General features: G+C 39.7%; 1 protein-coding gene across 9 annotated transcripts; it reads right to left on the bottom strand.

Moving 5' to 3' along the window:
* Nucleotides 1–936: 936 nt before the first annotated feature.
* CD47 (CD47 molecule) lies at nucleotides 937–21,537 on the bottom strand. 9 transcript variants are annotated; one of them, XM_079318584.1, is made up of 12 exons: nucleotides 21,387–21,537; nucleotides 17,941–18,291; nucleotides 16,557–16,595; nucleotides 14,322–14,411; nucleotides 12,515–12,616; nucleotides 12,044–12,136; nucleotides 11,430–11,525; nucleotides 9,884–9,976; nucleotides 8,149–8,180; nucleotides 5,846–5,870; nucleotides 5,174–5,201; nucleotides 937–3,317 (listed from the first exon to the last, which is right to left on the bottom strand). In XM_079318584.1, exons 1-11 carry the CDS (start codon nucleotides 21,430–21,432, stop codon nucleotides 5,176–5,178), a joined length of 993 nt encoding a protein of 330 aa, XP_079174710.1. In that variant the 5' UTR covers nucleotides 21,433–21,537; the 3' UTR covers nucleotides 937–3,317; nucleotides 5,174–5,175. The 9 variants fall into 9 exon arrangements, with proteins under 9 accessions (XP_079174710.1, XP_079174709.1, XP_079174713.1 ...); XM_079318583.1 differs by lacking the exon at nucleotides 5,174–5,201; XM_079318587.1 differs by lacking the exon at nucleotides 5,846–5,870.
* Between the last annotated feature and the right edge of the window lie 1,017 nt (nucleotides 21,538–22,554).

Raw genomic sequence — 22,554 nt, 5'->3', positions numbered from 1 at the left:
CAGTCCTTTCAGAGAACTTCTGAACTGCTAGTTCAGGCTTGGGTTGGTTTTCCTGGTCAAAGTGACTGGAGCAGTCTGGATCACAGGCACTGGGCATCACTGATGGTACTGTGATGAGATATTTGCCAGTCACATGCATGACAAGACTAGCACCATTTCTCTCCAAAGTTCAAGCATGCAGTCTTCCTGAGCTTGCAGTTCTCCCTGCAGATGGGTCCCTGCATAGAGAATTTGAAAACTGTTAAAATTCTGTTTAATAGCTCAAACTGTGGTTCATGGCTCCTTTAGAGAAAAATGTGTGTCTAGGTGAAATCACACAACATTTCTGAAGAGGCACTGAAGTTCAACAGCCACAGTTAAAGTCATCTTGAACAAGCAAAGGAATTGCCAATGATTTCCACTGTTCCCATCAGCTCAGCTCCACTGAAGAGGATGTGTAAGTAGAAAGGCCATCAGGCAGGACTTGCAGCTCCTCTCTCCACAGTTAAACAAACATTAAAGACACCTTCAGGAAATCCAGAACTTATCCAGCAGTGCTTTAGCAGTAACATAAGGGATCCTCTTCTCACAGAAATACCATTCCAGGGCTGCAAAGACAGACTGGACAGAGGTGCTGCTCTGCTGTTTCTGAAGTTACAGGGGCAGCAGCAGCTTGTTATTCCTCATTTCCTCCCACAGCACACTCAGGTGACAACATTTGATGGCTGATGTTGGAGAGCTCAACTGAAGTTATTACAAGGCAGCCTACACACTTGTTTCACCATCTGGACGACCTTTGTAAGGAGAAACCCACCCAAAATCATCTGCAGCAGCCAATGTGGCACTGAGAACATTTCTGTAGATCCAGTAATACATAAGGGCAGGGAGAAGAGCAGCTATTACTATGAATTTATGGAAGCAGCTACAGACATTCAATGTACCAGCAACAAGAAAATCTCCCGCAAAAACAACTTAAAATGACTTTATTTTTTAAGTATATTAGCACAGTATTTACAAAATCATTTCATGTTTCATAAATAAAAAGTTTCTTGGGTAAAGACTATAGATCTATAGATATTTAAAATGTCTATATATTTATATATACACACATATGTACACACACAAATGAAAGCATACAGTTATGAACAACTTTGGTTTAAACTACTGGTGGGAAAGGGCTGGCTGAGTGTACCAATGACTTTTTAAACTCTCACTTCTGAATTCCCACCTAGAAGAAATCCAGCCCTTAACACAACAGGATGGTGGGGTTCTCCCATTTCTGGGGCCACAGTTCTGCAGCCCATAGACAGCCACTGAGCTTCTTATGTTTTGACAATTCCTAGGAACAGCTTGGCCTGATCCCACGGTGACAGAGCAGGGTTCTGCTGCAGTTTGCTTTACAAACATTAACATAAAGCTATTATACATAATTGTTTTTATAAGGCAGAATACCTCAACAGAATTCCAGCTGATTTGGTTTTATATTCCTTGGTTGCTAAGACTTTCAATTTGCCAGAGGGAATCACTAGTTATAAACAGGGAGCACTGCACAGTACTAAATTAGAAAATTTTTTATTTTGAATTGTAATGGAGAACCATCTCCCATCATTAGTTAGATATCACTGAGATTATGGAAAAACCTGCACTAAAAGATTCATATGTAAGAGCTCAAACCTTACATGAATACTCCCACTGGTAAAGCAGGACAGTAAGTATGAGCCATGCATGCTTCTCCCATATTTTATTGTATGGGTAACCCTCTTCCCTGTGTCCAGTTCCATTGACCCCAGTGAGGGCTGGCCCATGTCTTGCTTTAAATGGCTCAATCCTGCAGCCATGGCAAGAGGGATGATTACAACAGCACCTATTGTAAAATCAGACACTTAATTTTGCTTTGTTGAATTCTTAATGCAACTCAGAGCTCAACGTGCAGAGACCCAAATCCCTGCAACATGCACCCACAACATGGATATGAACCTTGGTTTGTAACATTCAACTCTGAGAAGTGCCAAATTACTCAGTATCTTTAAAAACATGGATTTTATTACATGACTGCTTGGCAACAGCTTTCCAAACCAAGTTTTAAATTGTTAGGAGAAAACCGTGTGTGCCTTTGAAATACAGTACCTTAGTACAAACAGGAAACAGTGTCAAGATTTCTACAAAGCATACACAAAGTCCAAGAGCAGCCAACTATATTGGAACAACTCTCAAAACAACTGTAAAACACAGCAGAATCTCATGGAATGTGCAAGTTCTAGTAAACTTATTTTTAACCATACCATTAGATATATACAGAAACTGAGATTCCTCACTCATCAGCTCCTCATACTTTTTATTTTATGTATTTGTGATGTAATGGCAGCAACACAAACCTGGGCCAGAAATTATATAGCTCTTTTCCATTCCACAAAACAAGGTTTTAAACTCTGTCAAAAATATACTAAATAGGACAACTCCTATTTTTATGAAGCATCCACGACTTTCACAAATTCACTGAGTTAAGAAAGCCTGAAATTGCTTCCATTTCCACACACTGCACAACATGAACACACACAAGAACCACATTCAGCATTAAGATTACCAGCTCCTGTGCTCTGTAATTCCAGTGCTGAATTAGGCTCCAACAGCTGAGCAGTTTCTCATCAAAGGATACAGAAGGGGCACGGAGAGCCCTCTCACAGGACAAAAATATCAGCCACCAGAGCACACGTGACTACTGTCCACAGAGAGGAATACTGAAGTCTCATGGAATTAGAACTCTGTTAATAATTTCAGGAGAGCTGGGAGTATACTTTGTACTTATGCAACTTCGTGTGTAACTTTTTATTTCTTTTTTTTTAAAATAAAAATTTGCTGAATGTCAGAAAATATGTATTTGTACAATCTCTACCTCCTTCTTGTATCATACACGTAAACCATACTTTGTCCATGCACACAAATAAAGAAAACAATAGTCTAAATGGTATTGCAATCTCTGGGCTCAGCAGGCCCATTATCAAAGCAGTGATTAATGATAGTTTTTGAAAATAATACCACTAAGGATTACTGCAGGGAGACTCTGTACTGGGCAAATAGTGCTTTTTATATCCTCACCCTCAACCATCCCATATACACCACAACAAAAGAAAATAAAGATCACATGTGGGCAAACACACATGTTCCTTGCTACAGCTGCTGTGACTATAAAATTATGTCATTTATATCAAAAGCACTTTTGCCACACATGCAAAACAACTAGATTCCTGAATTTCTTCTTGTTGAGTAGTGCATCTTCAAGGCCACGGTGTATCAACAACGGTGTACTTTTTATATACGCATCACATAACTCTGCAGTTCTGGGAATTCAAAAAGAAAGAAAAAGAAATGTTGTTTGGGAAGTACAGCAATGTTTTGAGCTGCATATGCAAGTCACAGCTTACAGTTTTTGCTTTTTTTTTTTCATTTCAAAATTGCAGGCACATTTAGCATTCAAATAGTAGAAAAATGCGTTACTAACAGCAAGTGATGTTTCAGCCTCTCCACAAAAGAAAGTGGACACTGTCTTGGAGCTTTCACTCATGAATTTGAATAAGCTGAAGTGGCTCGGGCTCAGCTGTCTGACCCACCCTGTCCATGTATTCTAATGCTAGTTTACTTTTTTTTGTAAGCTAGTTCAGCTTCAGCATCTGATTCATCCCTGCTTCAGTGTGTGTGTGAATTTTCCAGGGAAGGTTAACACAGAAGCAGGTAGAGCTCAAGAGGTTACTGCCTCCAGCATGTGAGTCAGAGCATTTGCCTTCCATCTGTAAAACCTTCTGTCACTGGTTAGGAGCCATCTTTCAGAGCAGAAAAGCAGACTTCTAGCTCTACCCTAAAATTAAACAGGTAATTGACAATTTCTGTGCTCCACCTCAGCACTAGAATGTAGGTTTTCATAACCTAAATGAGACCCAAGAAAAAACAGGCAACTTATTTAAAAATGGATCTCCAAGCAAAATTCTGCCTTGTTCTTCAGCAGCATGAGGTAACTGCAGAGAGCCCATCCTGATCTCCCTTCTGGTCTGCTTGAATGCAGTGGACTGGCAAATTTATTTCCTGGTCTCAACTCTCTCAAGAACAAGCAGCAGCCAATTCTGGAGAAGGCCCTGCCTTCCACTCCATGCAGCTCAGATTACACTAACTGGTACACATTTATCCATTGTCCTTTGTACTGTAGGAGTGCTTATATTCCTACTGGTTTAGAAAATAATTATATGGGATATTTGGATGAACCAAATGTAGTAGTCATAAGTAACACAAACCAAACAGCACATGGTATTTGTAAGGAAGCCTGCTTTAAAAACTCATACACCTTTTCCCAATTAGAGCTAACTAGTACCTCATTTATTTGCTCATTGTCAATTAATGCCTCCTAGAAATGGCATGATATAAAAGTATTTCAAGTGAGCTAACAGATTTGGAGTAGGTTTACTCTTTATCCCAAGCAGCAAAATGTTGTAATTGTAATTGAATTCAAGAGTACTAAGCTAAAGGTCTAGTGATGCCTCATGACAAGCTTGCTCAGTATTCAGGGAGAAACATAAGTACCAATAGCATCAACAAGTGCTTTTTTTATCCTATTCCCATGAAAAGTACAGCTGCTGAATAGAAGAGACACAATAATACTGTTTTTATTTTCAAACCTTATCATCTAGCCTAAAATTTAAGCTCTTCACTGAGAGCAATCTGAAAAATAATAAATTGCATGAAATCTGATTGGAATACAATCCAACAAAACCTAGAGAATTCAAGTAACACCTAAAGAGAGGGAGAGGGAGATAAAGTTAATTTTAAACCACTTTCCTGTGAATTTCCTTTGGAGATCACCAATTAAATGCAGAGAGAAAGCTTAGTTATATCAACAGCAATAAAACAAAACAAAAAACCAACCCAAACAGAACAACCCACACCACCAAGGAAACATTCCATGCATCTTAAATACTACATGAGCCTAAAGGAAACATAAAGCTATTTGACTTTCCACATTTGATCAGAACCATACTATTGCACAGTTCCCCCATACATTTTTCCTTTTCAATTAAATATAATTTGAATAAGAACAGCACCTGTCCTGAAACCTGTCCTTCAGGTTTCATTGAATTAGCACTGAGTAATTTTAAACATCAAAACCCTCAAATGCTTAGCCATTAAATCAAATATCTGCTAGACTTACCATCATTCTAACATCACTCCTTTTGCATCTTTAAAAGTCAAAAGAATGGATTAGTAATGAGCGAAATAGAAATAAATGCTTCATAGTTAATATTCAGGTCAATTCTAAAATTCAGGTTAGAATGCTACTACTCAGCATGCCAATTAGTGAACATAACAGCAAAAAAAAAGCAAAGAAACCAAAACAAAGTCATCCCTTTTCCACTGTAAATTTCCCTCACCTTAAGTGCTATCAGAATCTCCCAACACCATGAGAGTTTCCCCAACCCAAGGAAATATGAAGAGAATAGAGAGGGAAGAACAGATTTTGCTGCGATCATTAAGTATTTCACCTAAATAAATCTTTCTGAAGAATTAACATCAATTTTCAATACTAGTCCCTCTTCTTCCCTTAAAGCTGGACATTTTGCAAAGCAAGAGATAATATTGTGAGATACTAGATTTGTCCTAAAACAGTCAAACAGTGCCTCTGGCTAGCAAGCACAGTGGCATAAAACAGGGAGTCTGGAGCTGCAGGCAACATTTCAACAAGAAATCAAACTCTTACTGATTCACAGAGCCACATAAGTTGCCACACTGATCTGCCATCTTAGTGCTGTGGTATTGGGAATTAGAACCATCTTTATCCATAATTAATCCCCTAATGAGAAGATAAACCTTGAATATCACCTACCATTTAGTGGTTCTTCTACAGCTTTCTGCAAAACATTTAAAAATATATATATGTATAAAAAGCCTTCATGTTTACTTCTGGCTGGCCACAGTTAAATTACTCTAATTGACATATACAGTAAGTAGTGATTCTACAAAAACGAAGAAAGCTTAATGTTAATCAAATTAATGACTAAAGGTCTGGAAAAAAAAAAATGTAGCAATCAATAGCTGCATTCTCCAGGTGTTTTCCCTTACTGTGATCTTTACCCAGATGAAATACCCCTAGGTGGCAGCGGAAGCCATGCAGATATTACTTTTAAGCTCTAAAACCTAACTGATTATTTCTGTCATTTGATCAATGGTTAGTAACAAAGCAGCAGGACTAAAAAATTAAAAAAAATTAGTAGCCAAGCAAATCAAGTGGAATCTCCTCAAAGAGAAATACATGACAGTTGTGCATTTAGTCTAGTAGACAATCATCAGAAACAACACATGCAACCTTACAGAAATGCTTTAAAAAAAAAAAAAAAAAATCAGTACTTGGATAAGATGGCAAATTTCAAAAACACATCTTTTTGCCCTCCGACTCAGGAAAATCTCAAGAATAATTTTTTAAGTGTGCCTCAGTGTCAAAATGATGTCTTTCACCAATAATAAGTTTTCCATAGTCTTTAGATGACACAGAGTCAAAGTGTATTCTTAAAATTACTTCACACCTATTTATTGCCTCAAGGCACAGCAATATAGGCTGAACAGCCCTTGACAGAAACAAGCAGCATATTAACACACTCCAATTTCCACCAGGTCACAAATTGTATCACTTGAATTCCTCTGTATCTAGCCCTCAGCTAGATAACAACCCTGCAGCTGCATATTTGTACTTGCTGAGGTTTCCAATGACCTCTAAGTTTTGGAAACTTATTTTGTTTTCTTTTCTGTCCCCAATTCAGAGAACATCACATTAATTCCTGTGTTGCTGTGGCTATTTATTTCTCAATTCCTTGCTGCCATGGAAGACCACCTAGTGAGGAGAGCAGCTCATAAAGAGTACAGAGTTCTCATCAAAGGATGCTGATTTCTAGTTCAAAGCTTATTTACAACCAAAACTAAGTTGAGGAAAAAACCCCACCCTCCTCTTGCCCTGTTTACTTCCATTCTACAACTAAGCACAATGATGTTAGATAAAGGCAAGATTTCATTTTGAATAAAGCATATCTTCAATTCATTTTTCAGCTCATTTTTATAACATAATTATCTCTTAACCTCTTTTCCTTCCGTATTTTTTTCTCTCTGTGCACTTGTGTTCCTTCCATAAAGGAGGACTAGTCTTCTGATATACTGCTCTTTAGAATGAAAATGGATGACTAAAAGCAAAGGAAGTAAAAAAAACCTAAAAATCTCCTGTCCTAACTGCAGTCAGCTCTGTTAAAAACCATCTTCCTTCAACAGCTGAGTCTCAGGCTCTAGACTGGAGACCTGAAAATGTGTCTCAAATGATGGCTGGCATCCAAAAGGTGGAATGAGTTAGTATTTGCCAGATTCCCCTGCTACAAGGAAGTTTTACTGATATTCAACAGCTGTGCCTCTTTCCTTGCTTCTGGAAAACACCAGAAATCAGGCAGTTCACATTCATGGATCACCCTAAAGCACTGTGTAAGTCTGAAAATTACTGTTTTGGGAACTATTATTCTAAAATTCAAAACTACCAACTGGAAAACCTTATTAAAAAAAAAAAAAAAAAGTTATTTTTCAATTTGTTCTGTGTTATCTAAAGACAGGAACTTTCTTTTCAGAAGGTTTCATCAAATTAGGGGGCATTATAGAAAAATCAGAAAATGGTCAAGGCTATGCCATCTGTATAGCCAGGAACTGAAGAGGATACCAAAGGGTTCTGGTGTACAAGCCCATAGGAAAAAACCTTTTAATTCTTTGTTACAGGCCACCTAGATATTTTGCACTCATGTTAATGAAAAAAAACTTTTTAATAAGGTGAGCAAAATGGCTTTTAAATATTCAGGTGGAAGAGTGTATTGTAAAAAAATGCCAATCCTCCACCACCTTTCAGTGAGAGCAATGGGAACTCCATTTGGGCACAACAGTCGGAGCAGCCCTAGGTCAGGGTGGCAGTTACAGTACCACAGACACACTCAGTAGGGACAATGGAGACCACCAACTCACTCAACATTAGACATCTGTTACACAGCCAGAACTGGTGCTTGCTACCAACCTGGTCTGAATTCGAACTAGTGAAGAAAGGTTCAGTATCTCACTACAATCCCCTGAGCCATCTAGTCACCCCAAATTTATTAATTTTAAGCTTACCCCCGGACGAGGATGATCTTTCATTCTGGAACCTAAAATAATTACAAAAAAGTGACCAAGCAGATGAATAAATGCCACACAATCAACCAAAAGAAAACACAGAACCACAGAATTGTTAAGGTTGGAGAAGACCTCCCAGAATATCAAGCCCAATCCCAGCAGCATCACCACCTTCACCACTAAATCATGCCCCCAAGGGCCACACCTAAACATCTCTTCCAGTGATCATGATTTCACCATGTCCTGGGCAGCCTGTTTCAATGCCTGACCACCCTTTCAGAGAAGACATTCTTCCTAATATCCAAACTAAACCTCCCTTGCCACAACTTGAGGCCATTTCTTCTTATCTTGTCACTTGCAACCTTGGAAAAGGTATTGTCTACTGATAAAACTTACAACAGATAATTGAACACATAACTTACAACACATAATTGAAGCTTTCCCTCTCCAAAGCTATTTAATTCTATGATCTGGAAATTCTTAGAACTTCTAAGCATTCTTCTGTTTGGTTTAGGAACCAATCTTATAATGTACAGTGTGTCCCTCATGCACTCAGCTCTAAAGGTGAATTAAGCTACTCATTATTCATTGTGCTTCTTTTGGCATGCTAGAATCTACCCCAACAGTCATATTCTTCAACCAGCACAATCAAACCAGAAATGCAACATTTATGCAGACCATGAGCACACAGTATTGGAGTCAATACAAGTGCACACAAGTAAACCAAAGTCAATAAAATATAAATCTATTGTTGTTATTAAAAGGCTTGACTCGCATCTGCCATATTTTTTATTCATCTTCATTTATCTTGGATATCAAGTATTAGGCATTCTGCCTTAATATTTCTCTACTGGAAATTCTCCCTGTCTCAGGGTCTATTATTTCTGGCCATGGAGAGACTGCATGGTTCAGAGCAGACTTGTGACTGCACACACTGTGAACACTCCAGCTTGAGTCTGGAAGCAACACATCCTCAACTGCACAGTTCTGTGTCCACAGAAGGTGGACAACAACATGTTTGAAGAGCCTTGGTGCACAACTTGAACAAATATCACTCTGACCCAAGCTGTAGAGTCCATACATTATGCTGTGGTGTGGCAGCATTCCAATCACACAGCATAGCTGGGTTTTGCTTATTTAGCACATTTTTAAATCTCTCATCTTTTTGATATCTGATGAACAGATCAGTTTCTGAAACAGTTTATTTTCAGTTTCTTTTCTCCTGGGTTTTAAAATGAAGCAGGAAGAAAATCAGGGTTCACTAAAATGAAAGGTATGCATTCAAATTGCTCTCCTTTTAACCTACTTCTAACCAGTGCAAATCAGTAAGCAGATTTCTGCTTCTTTAAATCTATGTTTTGATAAGCTTTTGGCACCACTATCTCACAGTCCACTCTACAGAATCCTTGACACCTTTTTGCTCTCTTCATTCTCAAATTCAGCTGGCCAATTGTGTAAATGCAGTACTTGAACAGCAACATCCCTCCTACAACTGAAACACTCTTACTTAAGAAACCTGGCTATGTTAATCTTGAAGATCTTGAAGCAGTTTATGATGATAGACTGTGGGTTTCTTAACTCAAGATTTCCCACATGCTCTATGAAACAAAGCCAACACATACAGACAACTTTTCAGTAATTCTTAAAACTATGTAACTGTGAGATCACACCTTGTGCTCAAATAATTTATGTCTACTTGAAAGGAAAATAATGCAGAATATTAGGTGCTACTTACCCATAATAAACACGTAAGCCAGACTGAGCAAACTTGCAATAGCCATAATAGCTATGCCAGCAATCAGAACAGACCCATGTAATGGAGGACAGGCTGGGAAAAACACAATAAAAGAACTGTATCAACTGATACAAAAAAGTACAAACTCTTATTTTCAAGATATGACTACTTAGTAAAATATATAAACCTGATAAAGACAGGCATGATTAATTTCACTTTCAAAGCTATCCTACAACTACTCCTGCCTCTTTCTTTTTTTGTATACATTCTTTAGTGATACAAGGCATTATCCTGCTTACCTCAACTGTTCTAGGTGTTTAGGTACTCCAGTGTCATTCACTGCAATTGATAATGTTCTTTCATTAACAATATTTTCCGTTTAAATTTACATCCTCAATCCCAACTGTTTTGGACTGTATGTGACAGAATACAATACTGCTACTGTTATTGCAACTATCTGTCAGCTCAACCCAGTTCAAGGTCACTGAGCTGAACTCCTAGAGATACAGCTAACACTACCATGGATGACCTGGGAGAACACCCTGAAAAAACTAGGAACATTTTTCATTTACAAGCATTGTAAAAACATCCTCCAAAAAAACCCTGTATTAATGCTTTACCAGAATTCTCGCATCAGTTTATTTTACTATTATAACTTACAGAACTCACAAATACTTCTGTAAATACTGAACAATAAGCATAAAAGTCAAATCACAACTCCACTGAAAGGGCTATCATTTCACTCAGATTAGACAAATCTTTAAAAACCACTTCAAGGAGAAGTAGGTCTTAAATCTCCAACTTGATCAATTCCTAAAATGAAGTGTATTTGTACAAAACAATAAAGCAGGAGCACAAAGTGCCTACAAGGAACACAAATATGTATTCTCCTACTAAATATACTGCCAAGCAGTCCTAAACTGACCCTTTTTCTCTGCTGCAGGGTTCTCTGTGGCACAGGGGAGGGCAGGGAGGGGACAAAGGGAGGCCGCGTGGTTAGCTGGTGTTCCTTTACCCTGACAGCTCCTCAGCAATGAAACAGTGTCAGCCACAACCACACTTACAACTGCCTGAGAACACTTCCAAGTTTACTGTTTCTATATTTACCTTCTAAATGTGTTTTTAATTGTTTCATTTATGCTCAGTTGCATACAAGCGGAGATTAGCAAGGAATTTCTGATTTAATCACTGAACATGAGAAAATTATTATTTAATTTCTAATTACCTTAGGCCTCAGTAAGAATAACAGTAATAGTCACCCAAAATTAACACTAACATGCAAAATTAAAACAATTAACTATTTTTTAAAAGCAGCTGCTCACAGAATGCAGTCATGAAACTGATGTATGTAATACTTCCTTTAGGCTATTCTTTCACCAGATAAAAAAACATTAGCACAGTAGTCCTAAACTACACTTACAGAAGTTACTAGCTAACATTCCATGTAGTGGAGCCATTTTCACAGAGTTATAGTGTTAGAAATAAACAATTATCAGGTGTAGACAGGAGTAAAAAGCACACTTTCCCAGAAGACTTAACTGCTTACCTGGGACACACAGTGCAAAACCAACCAGAGCAATTATAAAACCAAGAAGTTTCAAACCTATCAGAGCCAAGGTTGCCTGAAGCTGACTGTCAAAAACTGGCAAAAAAAGAAACAAAATTGTAAAATTTTACTACAGAGACATAAAAGACAGATAATTGCATAAAGCTAGAAAACAGATTCTCCTAAATTCTAAACTCAGCCAGTCAGCATGATAACAAACTCACAAGTCACTGCAAGTCAAGGCTCTTGTATGTATACATACATAAAATTATGTATATAAAAATAGCATTATAAACAAACCACAATTAGAAAAAAATGGAACCCACATTCTCAGAGCTAGTTATTCAACACAGTTCCTAAACCCAGGAAGGGAGAGCAGAAATCACTCAAGAGGTGCTACCCTAAATCTTACTGTTCAAGCAGGTAAGTCCTACTTCCATGAAGCAACTCAGCCCAACAAACACAGGCTACACATTTTGTTTCAAGATATTATAAATGTGATGAACCCAGGATGCTACTGTAGCACCTGTTTATAAAAATTAGAATATCTTGTAGATCATGGGAGGAGCTCAGTTTTTTTTTATCCACATGTTAGTGTGTAAATAAATACTCACCAATTCCAAACATGACATACTGAAGTGGTACCAAAATCACTGCAGGGATTACCATTAGACCAAGGCCAGCCTGATTTTGTACAGTATAGCCATCTGCAAACATTTATGTGGGAATCAGTAAAACCAAAATTGTTAACTGGAGTACAGCACAAAGCAACAAACATAAATCAAATCACCAAATTTCCTGAGTCCAGAAAGAAATCCCACTGAAGGACCAGAAGTCACTCTTTGGTCTCTAATATTCACCCAAGGCAGTAGGATAGAAAATTAACAGATTTGGAGTCTGCATCTTCCTATGATCACTTGAGGACCTGAAAACTCCAATGCTGTTTCTGCTGTAGTCTGTATATTTTTATTTAAAAGTTAGTAGATGGCAACTAATAGGCAGTACTAACTTCCATACTACAGAATGGAACAGATTGTTATCTGCTCTTATTCCCTTAAATTAAGAGAACAATTTTATTCACTTACCTTGGATAAAAAGACCAGCACCCACAGCAGCTACTACTGCAAAGATGACAAGTGCTACAATCATGCACACTTTCCTCTGAGATCCAATTTCGTATTTTAATACTTAAAGAGACAGAGAGGGAAACAATCAGACATACAGATTCTCTTGCTGAAATCCACTGATCTATAATTTGGACTGTTCCTAAATAAACTCACTCAATCTTGCAAAAATTAAAGTTTTATACACTCCCAAGATTTAATTTGTTTTCATTGTTTGATATGGTTAATATGGCTTACTCAGAAAAATGACAGCTGGCATCAGTGCTCTGGTCAAATTCTTACTTTCTTCTTCCATACAATTCAGCTGATATGTTATCAAAGTAACTTTGAGACATGGTACAGGTTAATTCAGGTAGATGCACTGCTGGCATTTAAATGTTACAGGGAATTTGTTACTCAGCTGAGTGTCAGAGAAGGATTCAGAAATTTCAGGTTTCATTCTCTTCCTCATGACACTGGGTGAGCTCGGACACGTCACATCACCTCTGTTCCCAAAGGAACTTAAATCCTAACAGCCAATCCTGTAAACAAAAGTCCCAAAACCCTTATTTCAAACAAATTAACACAATACCACCCCCCTCCCCACCCAGTGCACGAAACCAAGATAACATACATTCCCAAATATTACACAGAAAAATCATGCCCCAATATAACAATCTATTTAAAGGCATAAAGTATCACTGGTGGACTCCCAGGTTATCCAAAAGAGTATAAATTAAAGAAAAAAAACATACCAACACAAAAAAATCCCAACAAAAAGTAAGTACACCCATATTTATTAAGTAAGAGATAGAACACTTCATTTCCCCACAGAGGCCAAGACCTTTCAATTAATTGCCCAGGTGCAAAAACATCCAAGCAAGCTAAAATTACTCTTATAAAATGGCAATGCTTCTCCATGAAATTATTACTTTCCTAAAAATGTTGAAGTTCTGCTATGAATGCAGGGCAATGGGAAGCCCTGAACAGATCAGAGCTTCCTGTATAAGATACGAAAATCAGGAATACAACAATACAGAGATAAAATAATTTTTTTAATTATGCATTAGTTTTCAACCTCGGACCATGGATGGACCTTTGAAAAGTCACCTAACACTTCCAGAGATTCATAAAACAATAATAAAGGAAGTTATATATAGATGGCTGAATACGTATATTATTATTAAAAATCTCTCCGAGTGAAATTACTTTCAATTTCTTATGGACTTGACTCTTAGCTGAAATGTTTCTCTTTTTTAATTTATTTTTTGGAAGTCTATAAATTGAAAAAGGCTGAAAAACCTCAAAGACTGATGTAACAAATTGCACCATCTGAAAGACCAGGACATAAAGCACACTCTGCATTGCACAGATGTTGGATAACAGTTCATAAAGAACATCTAAGGATGTCTTGACACTGGTGAATTGATGCACTGCTTCTAAAAACATTTAACAAAATCACCAATGTCAGTGTTAAATTATAATTAAGTCAGTGCTAAAAGACTAATAAAAAGTTTTACATTAAGAAAGCACACCATCCTTCTCTTATATTGATTTTATGGCCATATAATGAGACATTTTTGAATTATTCAATTCATGGTGAATCAACAGTGAAGAAAAGCTTCACACACACCACATACGTCTCTGTGTATTATCAGGATCAATTCCCACACATCTTTTAGATGTGGGCACCACCCTTCATTTTACATGGATGCCTTTATGCATGGAAGTGATTTCATCATTCATGGATAAATCAGTAACTGCAAAGAATTAAAGAGTAAATACTTACCAATAAATGTTAACTGAGCTGCACACAAAATAACAAGTAAGATCACCAATGATACGATGACAGCCCTTTCCACAAGAAGGAACCATGATCCTAGAGAAAAAACAAAGATAAATAGTAGGAAGAGAACAGAAACTGAGGCTTTTTGCTTTATATTTATCACTCTTCTTAGGCTATGCCCTAGATTATCCAATACTATATGCAATTTAACATTAAGAACTATAATTGGCTAAGAAATCTATGTCCTCTGCCTATGTACTTTTCACCCTGATCTTCTGGGTGACAACCTACTTTTTCAGTACTTCTGGTTATCCCAGTATTTTCCAAACTGGAAATATTAACTTCCACTGGAGCAGAGAATATGCTGGTGGTAACTTGTGGCACTACAAGCTACTGAACTTGTGGAACTATGAAAACATCTATAAATCAGAAAAACAGTATTTAGGCTAAGCAGAGAAGATATGAGAAGTCCAATTTGATGCCTCCTCAGCCATTCTCATCTACTTTCAATGGCAGTTGAAAGAAGAAATTCAATTGTGTGGTAAGGAATACAGGAGCTAGCCTAAGTGAGAGGGAAACATTGCCTTGTTAATTGTAGGTCTTCCCAACATCATCCATCTAGGCTTTTTTCCCCTGCATTTTGGATGCCTTAGGCTGTTCAGTCAGTCATGCTTTAAGACTCTGTAAGCCACCTTCCAACACAAAATTCTGAGAATATCTCCACTGAACTAGAAAATGAAGTTAATTCTTGCATCTCTGCTCATATATTCATTTAGGCTCACTTAGTGGAATCCAAAGTCTCAATTTCTTATTTTATACTTGCCACCATTCCTCTGCCTGCACATTTGCTTCCACAGAAATTTCTAATCTCCATTAAGATACATATTTGTTGCATTTTTCTCCATACATAGAAGTTAGATCTGTTGCTCCAGAAACATGTAACTAAGCAGAAATGCCTCACAATTTTCAATGACAATTAAATACCCTGAGGGCAGCTTTTAAGTTCAGAAGTCTCCCTCTTTCCCCTCCCTCCCCTCCTCCCACGAGAGGTCACAGAAGTAGATACAGTGCATACAATGGAAATACAAGGCACTAAGCTGAAGCAAGAAAATGGAGAAATAGCTGCTAACTTCTAACTCACCAAAACAAGGTTAATTTATTGAATTGTTTAAAGCAAGACTTTTTGCTTCATTCACAATAAGGAAAAAGCAACTAATATTGAACAGCAGCCACTCCTGAATAGGCCAAATCCCAGCAATGCTGTTCAATGCAACTGAGAATAGCCAAAGAAAGTAACTGCAAGCAGAGACTCTGAGAACCACTTCACTTCCTCTTTAGCATTTCCAGCTGACACTATCACATAAAAGAAAGCAGCCAAGAAGCCTGGTATCTGCTGGGGCTTCAGCGAGCAACACAGACCACGTGTGGTCCGGCCCTGGAGTCAAAGAACTTCCTGTAGAGAAGCTGCAGACACATGCAGCATGCAAGGAAGAGAAACTGCTGAATGCATTTATTGGAAATATACTTCCCTTACTCTGGCGCTCCACAGTAATCAACTAAACTCCTGGCATAAAGTAGTGCTTTGAGAGCCAATATAGGGCAGTCAGTTCCAAGCTAAGAAGAGAGATTTCCAGACTGGGGGGAAGGAAGAGTGAAGAGAAGAGGTAAAACGGGAAGAAGACAAGAAGAAACAAAAAGGATGAGAAAAGAGAAGAGAAAAAGCAGCAATAAAAGAATGGTAAAGAAAAAGAAAACAGGGAAACTTGACTGTCACTCTCCTGATCAGGAAAGAGTGTCTGTGCACAGAGATGAGGGCACTTGGCACAGAAATCTTGCTCACACTGCTACACACTGCCTAGGTGAATCCAGGAATTCTCTAAAGAGAGATGCAGGATAGCTGGCTCTTTGTATGACTATCTTTGTAAAAGCATCAGTTGGAACATGCTAGCAGTGACAGCATGAATTCATTGCTCAGAAATGACTGAGTGAAGACTGGTACAGGATTTCCAGTATCCACTAACCCTTTCCAAAACTCACTACACTTTCTTCTATTAGCTTATTGTCTCAAGAGTTTCTCTAGAGCACTGAGGAGAAGCAAGCAACAAAACATTGTGCAGAAGAACTGAGAGAGAGGGAGCAAGCAACCATGTTTCCTTCACCCTCAAACCTAGGTTTTACATTTTCAAGCACATAGTCTCAAGCCTAATGTAACCTCAAAACTATGAATTTTTCACCAACCACATTTTTCCTCTGGTGTTTCGTCACCGCAACTGGCAACTAGAAAATGAAATTAGAAAAATTGTATCAGTTTCCTGCTCGGTTGTCTTTATAGTGACTTCATAATTATAAACACAGAGAAAAATAAAACTTGTAAATGGTACTTGATTCTGCTGCACTCTCAAGACTTGCTTCCTATTCTGGAGCGTAACACTGAATTGCATGAACAGTCACAAAAGTGTGAGTAAGCTGTAAGAGAATGAAGGAAACAGAGACTGTGTATTTCCCCTGTTTTTGCAGAAATGAAGAAATGAATGATTTTCTAAGAAATTAATGATTTTCTAGTATTTTCACTTCTAATGGCTTTGCCCTTCTCAATTTCAGGATCATGTTTGCTTTGCAGGGTATATGGTTAACCCAACAACTAGACCTAACTGAGAATTACACAAATATCTGCAGCAGGACACAAGCAACTTTTGTTTGAGTTTCACAAATATTTTATTGCAAAATGAGAAAACTAATAGCAAAAGCAAACAAAATTCTAGAGTTCGTGGGAAAGGCTCTGTGTGCTACACATATGCAACACATTCAGTGCTTCTGAGCAGCTCTCCAGAGGCAAGTCTCCCACGCCAAACAGATGAACGGGGCACACCTATGTCCAGTGAAACTGTCACATCTGCATAGCACTTGACAGATAACCCCTGCACAGCAGAACCCCCTTATTCAACAGCTGAGGCGCTGGAGAGTGTGGGCTGGGACCGACAAGATAAAGTGAAATAGCTCTCTAGATGAAAAATTCATTTAGTGGATCTCATTCATTTTAACATCACTTCAAACACTACCTTTTGAAGATGATGCTTAGTTAGGAAACTACAAGTCACCATCTAGCAGTAGCATTTTCAACCTCGCTAAAAAACTACCTTCAGATTGAGCTCTAGAACTCTTAAACCAGAATTTCTGTTAGTTCTACCTGTAGTTTTCCAGGAGAGTTAAAGGTTGCAAGAAGCAATTCTTCCAAGAAAACATCTCTGCAGCCACTGTGATGGATGTATACATTTCAGTATTATGAAGACGATAAGAAATATGCCATGCAATAACATGAGACTGCTGAATATATCAGCATCTATATAATCAAAAAGATGTGGGAAAGCACAGATTGCCCTAAATCACACTCTGACATTAGTACAGAATAAAAAAATATGTTCAGATTTTCCCATGGAAGCACTCCCCTCTAACTTAAACCAAAATAAGCCACATTAGCTTACAAGTTAGAAGGTCTGGGTACTACATTTCTTGTATTTCACTTTAAAGGAATACATTGCCAAGTTCATTATTTTTCTCCTTCCCTTAAGGTTTTGCTTGCTTTCCCTCCCAACAGGTTCTGAAACAATAGCAGACAACTCACCTGAGCCGTTTCTAAGTTCCATTCTTAATTCTCCTTCTCTGTTTGATTCTGTTACTTCACAGCTGTAATTTCCAACAACTGCTTCGTTACTCTTGAGCACCAGTGAGGCATCACCATCGGTTAAATTATCGGGGTGTAAAAATGTTGCAGATGAAAACAAGGGAGCAACATTATATTTCTTGTTTCCTCCACGATAAGAAAAAATTGTATCTCCTTCCTTTTTCCATATAACAAACATGGCATTTTCATTTTTCTGCCTTAGATTAGTCACGTAACAAGGTAAAACTACAGTTTTATTACAGCCAGTTTTTTCTATAACATTTGTCCCAGTAAGTATCAACTGAGCAGAACCTATAAAGAAAAATGAGAATTGACACATTCAGAATTACTTCTTAATACTTGAGAACAAAGAATAGATAATTACAACAAGCGAATTGGGAAAACAAAACAAACTCTCCCATGAAACCACAAAAGGCAATCATGTTTTAAGGGATCAAGAGAAGACAAAAAATGTATAATTATAATTATATATATATAATTATATATATATAATATATAATTCTACTCTACACAGACTCAGCCATTCTCACATTCATTTAATTAATTTAACCATTATAGATACCATAACCTATAATACATTTTTTTTTAAAAATTGGGTTGCCATTTATTTACTTGGACACTTCTCCTATTTCACATGTGGAAATGCTGCCTGGCTTCTGCAAAGCATACAGATAACATTAGCTACAGGCTGTCCCACTGATGTTCAGCTTTTTCCTGCTGAACTAGAAGCTGAAGTCCAGGCATCAGCTCCACACAAGCTTCCTTTATAGTTTATTAAGGACACAGGGAAGAAAGTCTTAGTATTACACTTCTGAGAGAAGGCAGGCAGGGCAGTTTAGTCAAGAAAGCTTTGCCACTTGTTCCTTCTTATCTCTGAAGGTGGAGCCAAATGCCCATAGGTTTAGATCATTTCTTGCAAATTCTCTCTCCTTTCCAGTGGAGAAGGTGCACACACAACACCACATATTAAATGAGATTACTACTTAGCATTTAACTGCATACACAACAGAATTGAAAATGGAGAATTTGTAAAAATGACCAACCTGTATTACAAATCACTGTGATTAATGTATCCAACAATCACATTCAGTGCAGGTAAGGAAAAATAAACACCTCACAGGATTATGTTACCACTGCTGGGTTTTCCCATCTCTCTCCTACACTGCACTACAGCTCTAAAATAATAGCACTGACTGACCACTGTTACAAGAAAGACTTAAACCCTATACAAAGATTTTATCAGAAATGAATCCATTCATCAGTTCTTAAAAAAGTTCTTGTACAAGCACTATATAAATTACATCAGGAGCCAGAAAAAAAGAGGTTAATTAAACTAGCTTGTCTGTGAGCTATGAAGGCTTTGAATATTTTATTTTCTCTATTTTTCCTTGCTTGTATGAAATCATAACAAAGTTTAATAGCTTTCTTCATAGTAATTGCTCTCCAAAGTCCCAAAGACATTAATAATTCAAAATGCTTTACTACACCCATCTGATAAAACCAAATATGGAAAAGGATACGACACTCCCCTAATACTGTAAGCACTGACACTAACTGGAATAGCTCCAGGGACTTCTTGGGAACTGCTGATACTCACATGCATAAAACCAGCTCAGAATGATGATATGTATTTAATGACTAAACTTAATGAGGACAAGGGAAGAAAGAAAGAAAGAAAAAAAGGGAAAAAACCCAAAAAACTTATGTCACTATTTGCAGTAGCTCTTTCTGTTTCCTTCTCAAATCAAGAGTCTCAGATCACATTTAAAAAACACTCCTGTTTTAAATATCTCCTTAACAGTCTAACACTGTTTCCTGGATTACTACTGAATACCAAGACCTTAAAATAAACTGGCTTTGCATATAATATGCATGATGGCACTTCACGATGAAGGAAGAAGCATTTTCTGGTTTACTCATTGTGTTGCATTTTTTAACTAATAAACACAACAAAAGGAAACTATACACAAACCTCAACCTATGCCCTAATAAAAAACAAACGCACGCAATTAAAAGCTTCAATGGTTCTTTGTGAAATAAATTTCACATGTTTCCTCACTAAATCATGATAATAACTATTGGGATTTTTCTTCTTTTTCAGAGCCAGAATATTTGCATTTCAAGGCAGAGGTTGTGTGGCTGCTCTCCCACTGAAGGGAGCCCTACAGACGGCTTTCTACAGATAGTACTTCCACTACCAACTTCCCAACAATTCTGATGGTAAGAGAATGCCAAGAGAAGCCTCTCCCAAACAGCTACCAAATCCTGCCGGCAATAGATTAATGGGTGGGCTCTCAGCCTCCAACTTTCTCGTAGATTATAATTTTAAGAGGTGTCACATGAAGGTGACAATTTCAGAGACTTATACTAAGCAACGTGGGGGATTCCGAAGAACTTGCAATTGCAAAAGAAGCCACAGAAAGGTCGCTGCACACACACTGCAAATTCAAAATTGCCGCACACAGCAAACTGCTAAAGTTTGGTCATTCCACCCGATGGGAGCCGGCCCTTCTCACCTTCTCACGCAAACCACGCTGGGCACTTGACACTTAATCCAGTCTACTGCTAAGCCCGGAACCCAGCCTGCAATTTCGGCAGGTTTAAACACTCCAGTTTCGATGTGCTGCTTACTGACAGAACACGCTACAGCGCACCTGCACCTCGCTGAAATTTTGTTAACTGTCCCCCCACCGCGTTTCTTCTCAAGTCAGAGAAATAGGAATTTAAGATTGGGTGATGTCAACTGCATTTCGATGGCACACAAACCTAATATTAAAGATGAAGAAACGCCGCCAGCCCTAGACCAGCTGTTCCGGGAAGGCACACGGAGCTGAGCTGCCCTAAAGCACACGGAGGTGAGGAGCAAAGCTCCGGGCACGCTGTCTCTCCTCTCCCCCGCAACTTGTGCGGGGAGCAGCGCACCGCCGGCCCGGGGAGGACGCGGGCGGCGGCGGCGGGGGCTGGACGACAGCGTGCGTTGTTTGTGGGAGTGTGCATGTGCCCGCTCGTTCCCCAAGGATGGCGATCTACCGCTACGCAGTCCCACACACGCCGGCTACCAGCAGAACGGCCGGGAGCCGCGGGCAGGAGCGCCGCGGGTCCCCTCGCCGAGCGGCGGGAGAGGCGGCGGAACGGGCGGCGGCCGCTCCGCCCCGCTGGCCCCGGCACCGGCCCCCGCTCGCCGCCACCGCACCCTCCCCTTCCCGCGGCTCGGGGGGCGGCTCAGCCCTTCCCTCACAGCCCGGGGGCCCCGCCGGAGAGACACCGCCGGGATACCCGCGCCGGGATGCTCCTGCGGGCGATCGCTGCGGCCGCAGCCGGAGGAGTCGAGACGGCGAGGGAAAGGAGGGAGAGAAGGCGGGAGCGCGGGTGCGGCGGGCACTCACCTGTGCGCAGGGCGCCGAGCAGCACGGAGGCGGCCAGCAGCCACATGGCGGAGCGGCGGCGGCGGCGCGGCCCGGCGCAACGACAGCTCGCGGCGCCGCAGCGGGCGGGCGGCGGAGGCGGGGCGCTCCCGCTGCTGATTGGCTGCGGCGCCGCAGCGGGGGCAGCGGCCGAGCCCGCTCCCCCTCCTTCGCAGCCCGCGGGGTGAGCTGCGATAAGGCTTGGTTTTGGTGGCGTTTCGTGCCGTCTGAAAGTGATTAGCAGGACGTGTAGCCCACGCCTGCCCGAGCTCCGGGGCCGCGGGGCTGTGGTTCGCGTTTCCCCGCACGCATAGCGCGGAGGGTCGCGGTCGGGGCTCGGTAAAATGGCTGCCAGGGGAAGGTGCCGGCTCTAATAAAAGGGGAAGCGTTCGCAGGGTGACTCCTCCAGCGCTTTATTGATTACGAAAGAGCTTGATTTTTTAAAGGGTAAAGACCCCGCTGGGGTGAGCGGGGCCGCGGCCCGGCGGGAGCGCTGTAGTTTGCCCCGTCCCTGCCCCGCCGTCAGCTGGCCGGGCCTCAGCGCACCCTCCGTGTCGCCCGCGCAGCACCGGCCTGGCCACGGCAATGTTCGCTCCTGGCTGCAGCATACGCACCAAGTGCACGGGAAACACAAGGCTTTCAAAAACACGGAAGAACTTGGAGATGATCAATTGTTGCACTTCATTTGAAAGCGAGGATAAATGCTCCTTTTTCCTATGTTTTCAGTAATACATATATTTGACTCAGCATATGTTTCAACGACTTGTTTTGTTTGTTTTTTTCCAGGACTAGCTCTTATTAGAACTTTTAACATAGAGTTGTCTTAAAATTTTGAATCTGCATACTTTTTTCTCAAACATATGTTAGTGAAGCATTAAAAAAAAAAAAAAGTCTGCTAAATATATTTGGGAACACACCTTTATGTACGTTTATAGACATGTATATATTTACAGTGTTGTTACGAGTCCCAGAGTTCAACAGAGGACGAAAGCCAGGGCAGAATCAAAATTCTGTGAGAAGCTGATTTTTCACAGGTTTTGTGTCTCCTGTGGATTTATTGCATTTATGGGGGTTTGCAACATTTATATTGGCTCATATTGGGTGGGTCTACCCCACAAACATCCCCCTGCTTCCTGAGTCTGTATTCTCT

Source organism: Erithacus rubecula (genome assembly GCF_903797595.1).
Source record: "Erithacus rubecula genome assembly, chromosome: 1".
In the NCBI taxonomy this organism is placed as follows: domain Eukaryota; kingdom Metazoa; phylum Chordata; class Aves; order Passeriformes; family Muscicapidae; genus Erithacus; species Erithacus rubecula.
Note: the sequence above shows the minus strand (reverse complement) of the source record. Positions and strands in the feature narration are given on the sequence as shown.

Bases quoted from the DNA above. Each gene is read 5' to 3' on its own strand.
- CD47 (XM_079318583.1), bottom strand. From the start codon at position 21,432: ATGTGGCTGCTGGCCGCCTCCGTGCTGCTCGGCGCCCTGCGCACAG. The intron at 12,617-14,321 runs GTAAGTATTTAC...TGTCTCTTTAAG, and splicing joins AGCTCAGTTAACATTTATTG to TATTAAAATACGAAATTGGA. The intron at 9,977-11,429 runs GTAAGCAGTTAA...TGTTTTTCCCAG, and splicing joins TTTTGCACTGTGTGTCCCAG to CCTGTCCTCCATTACATGGG.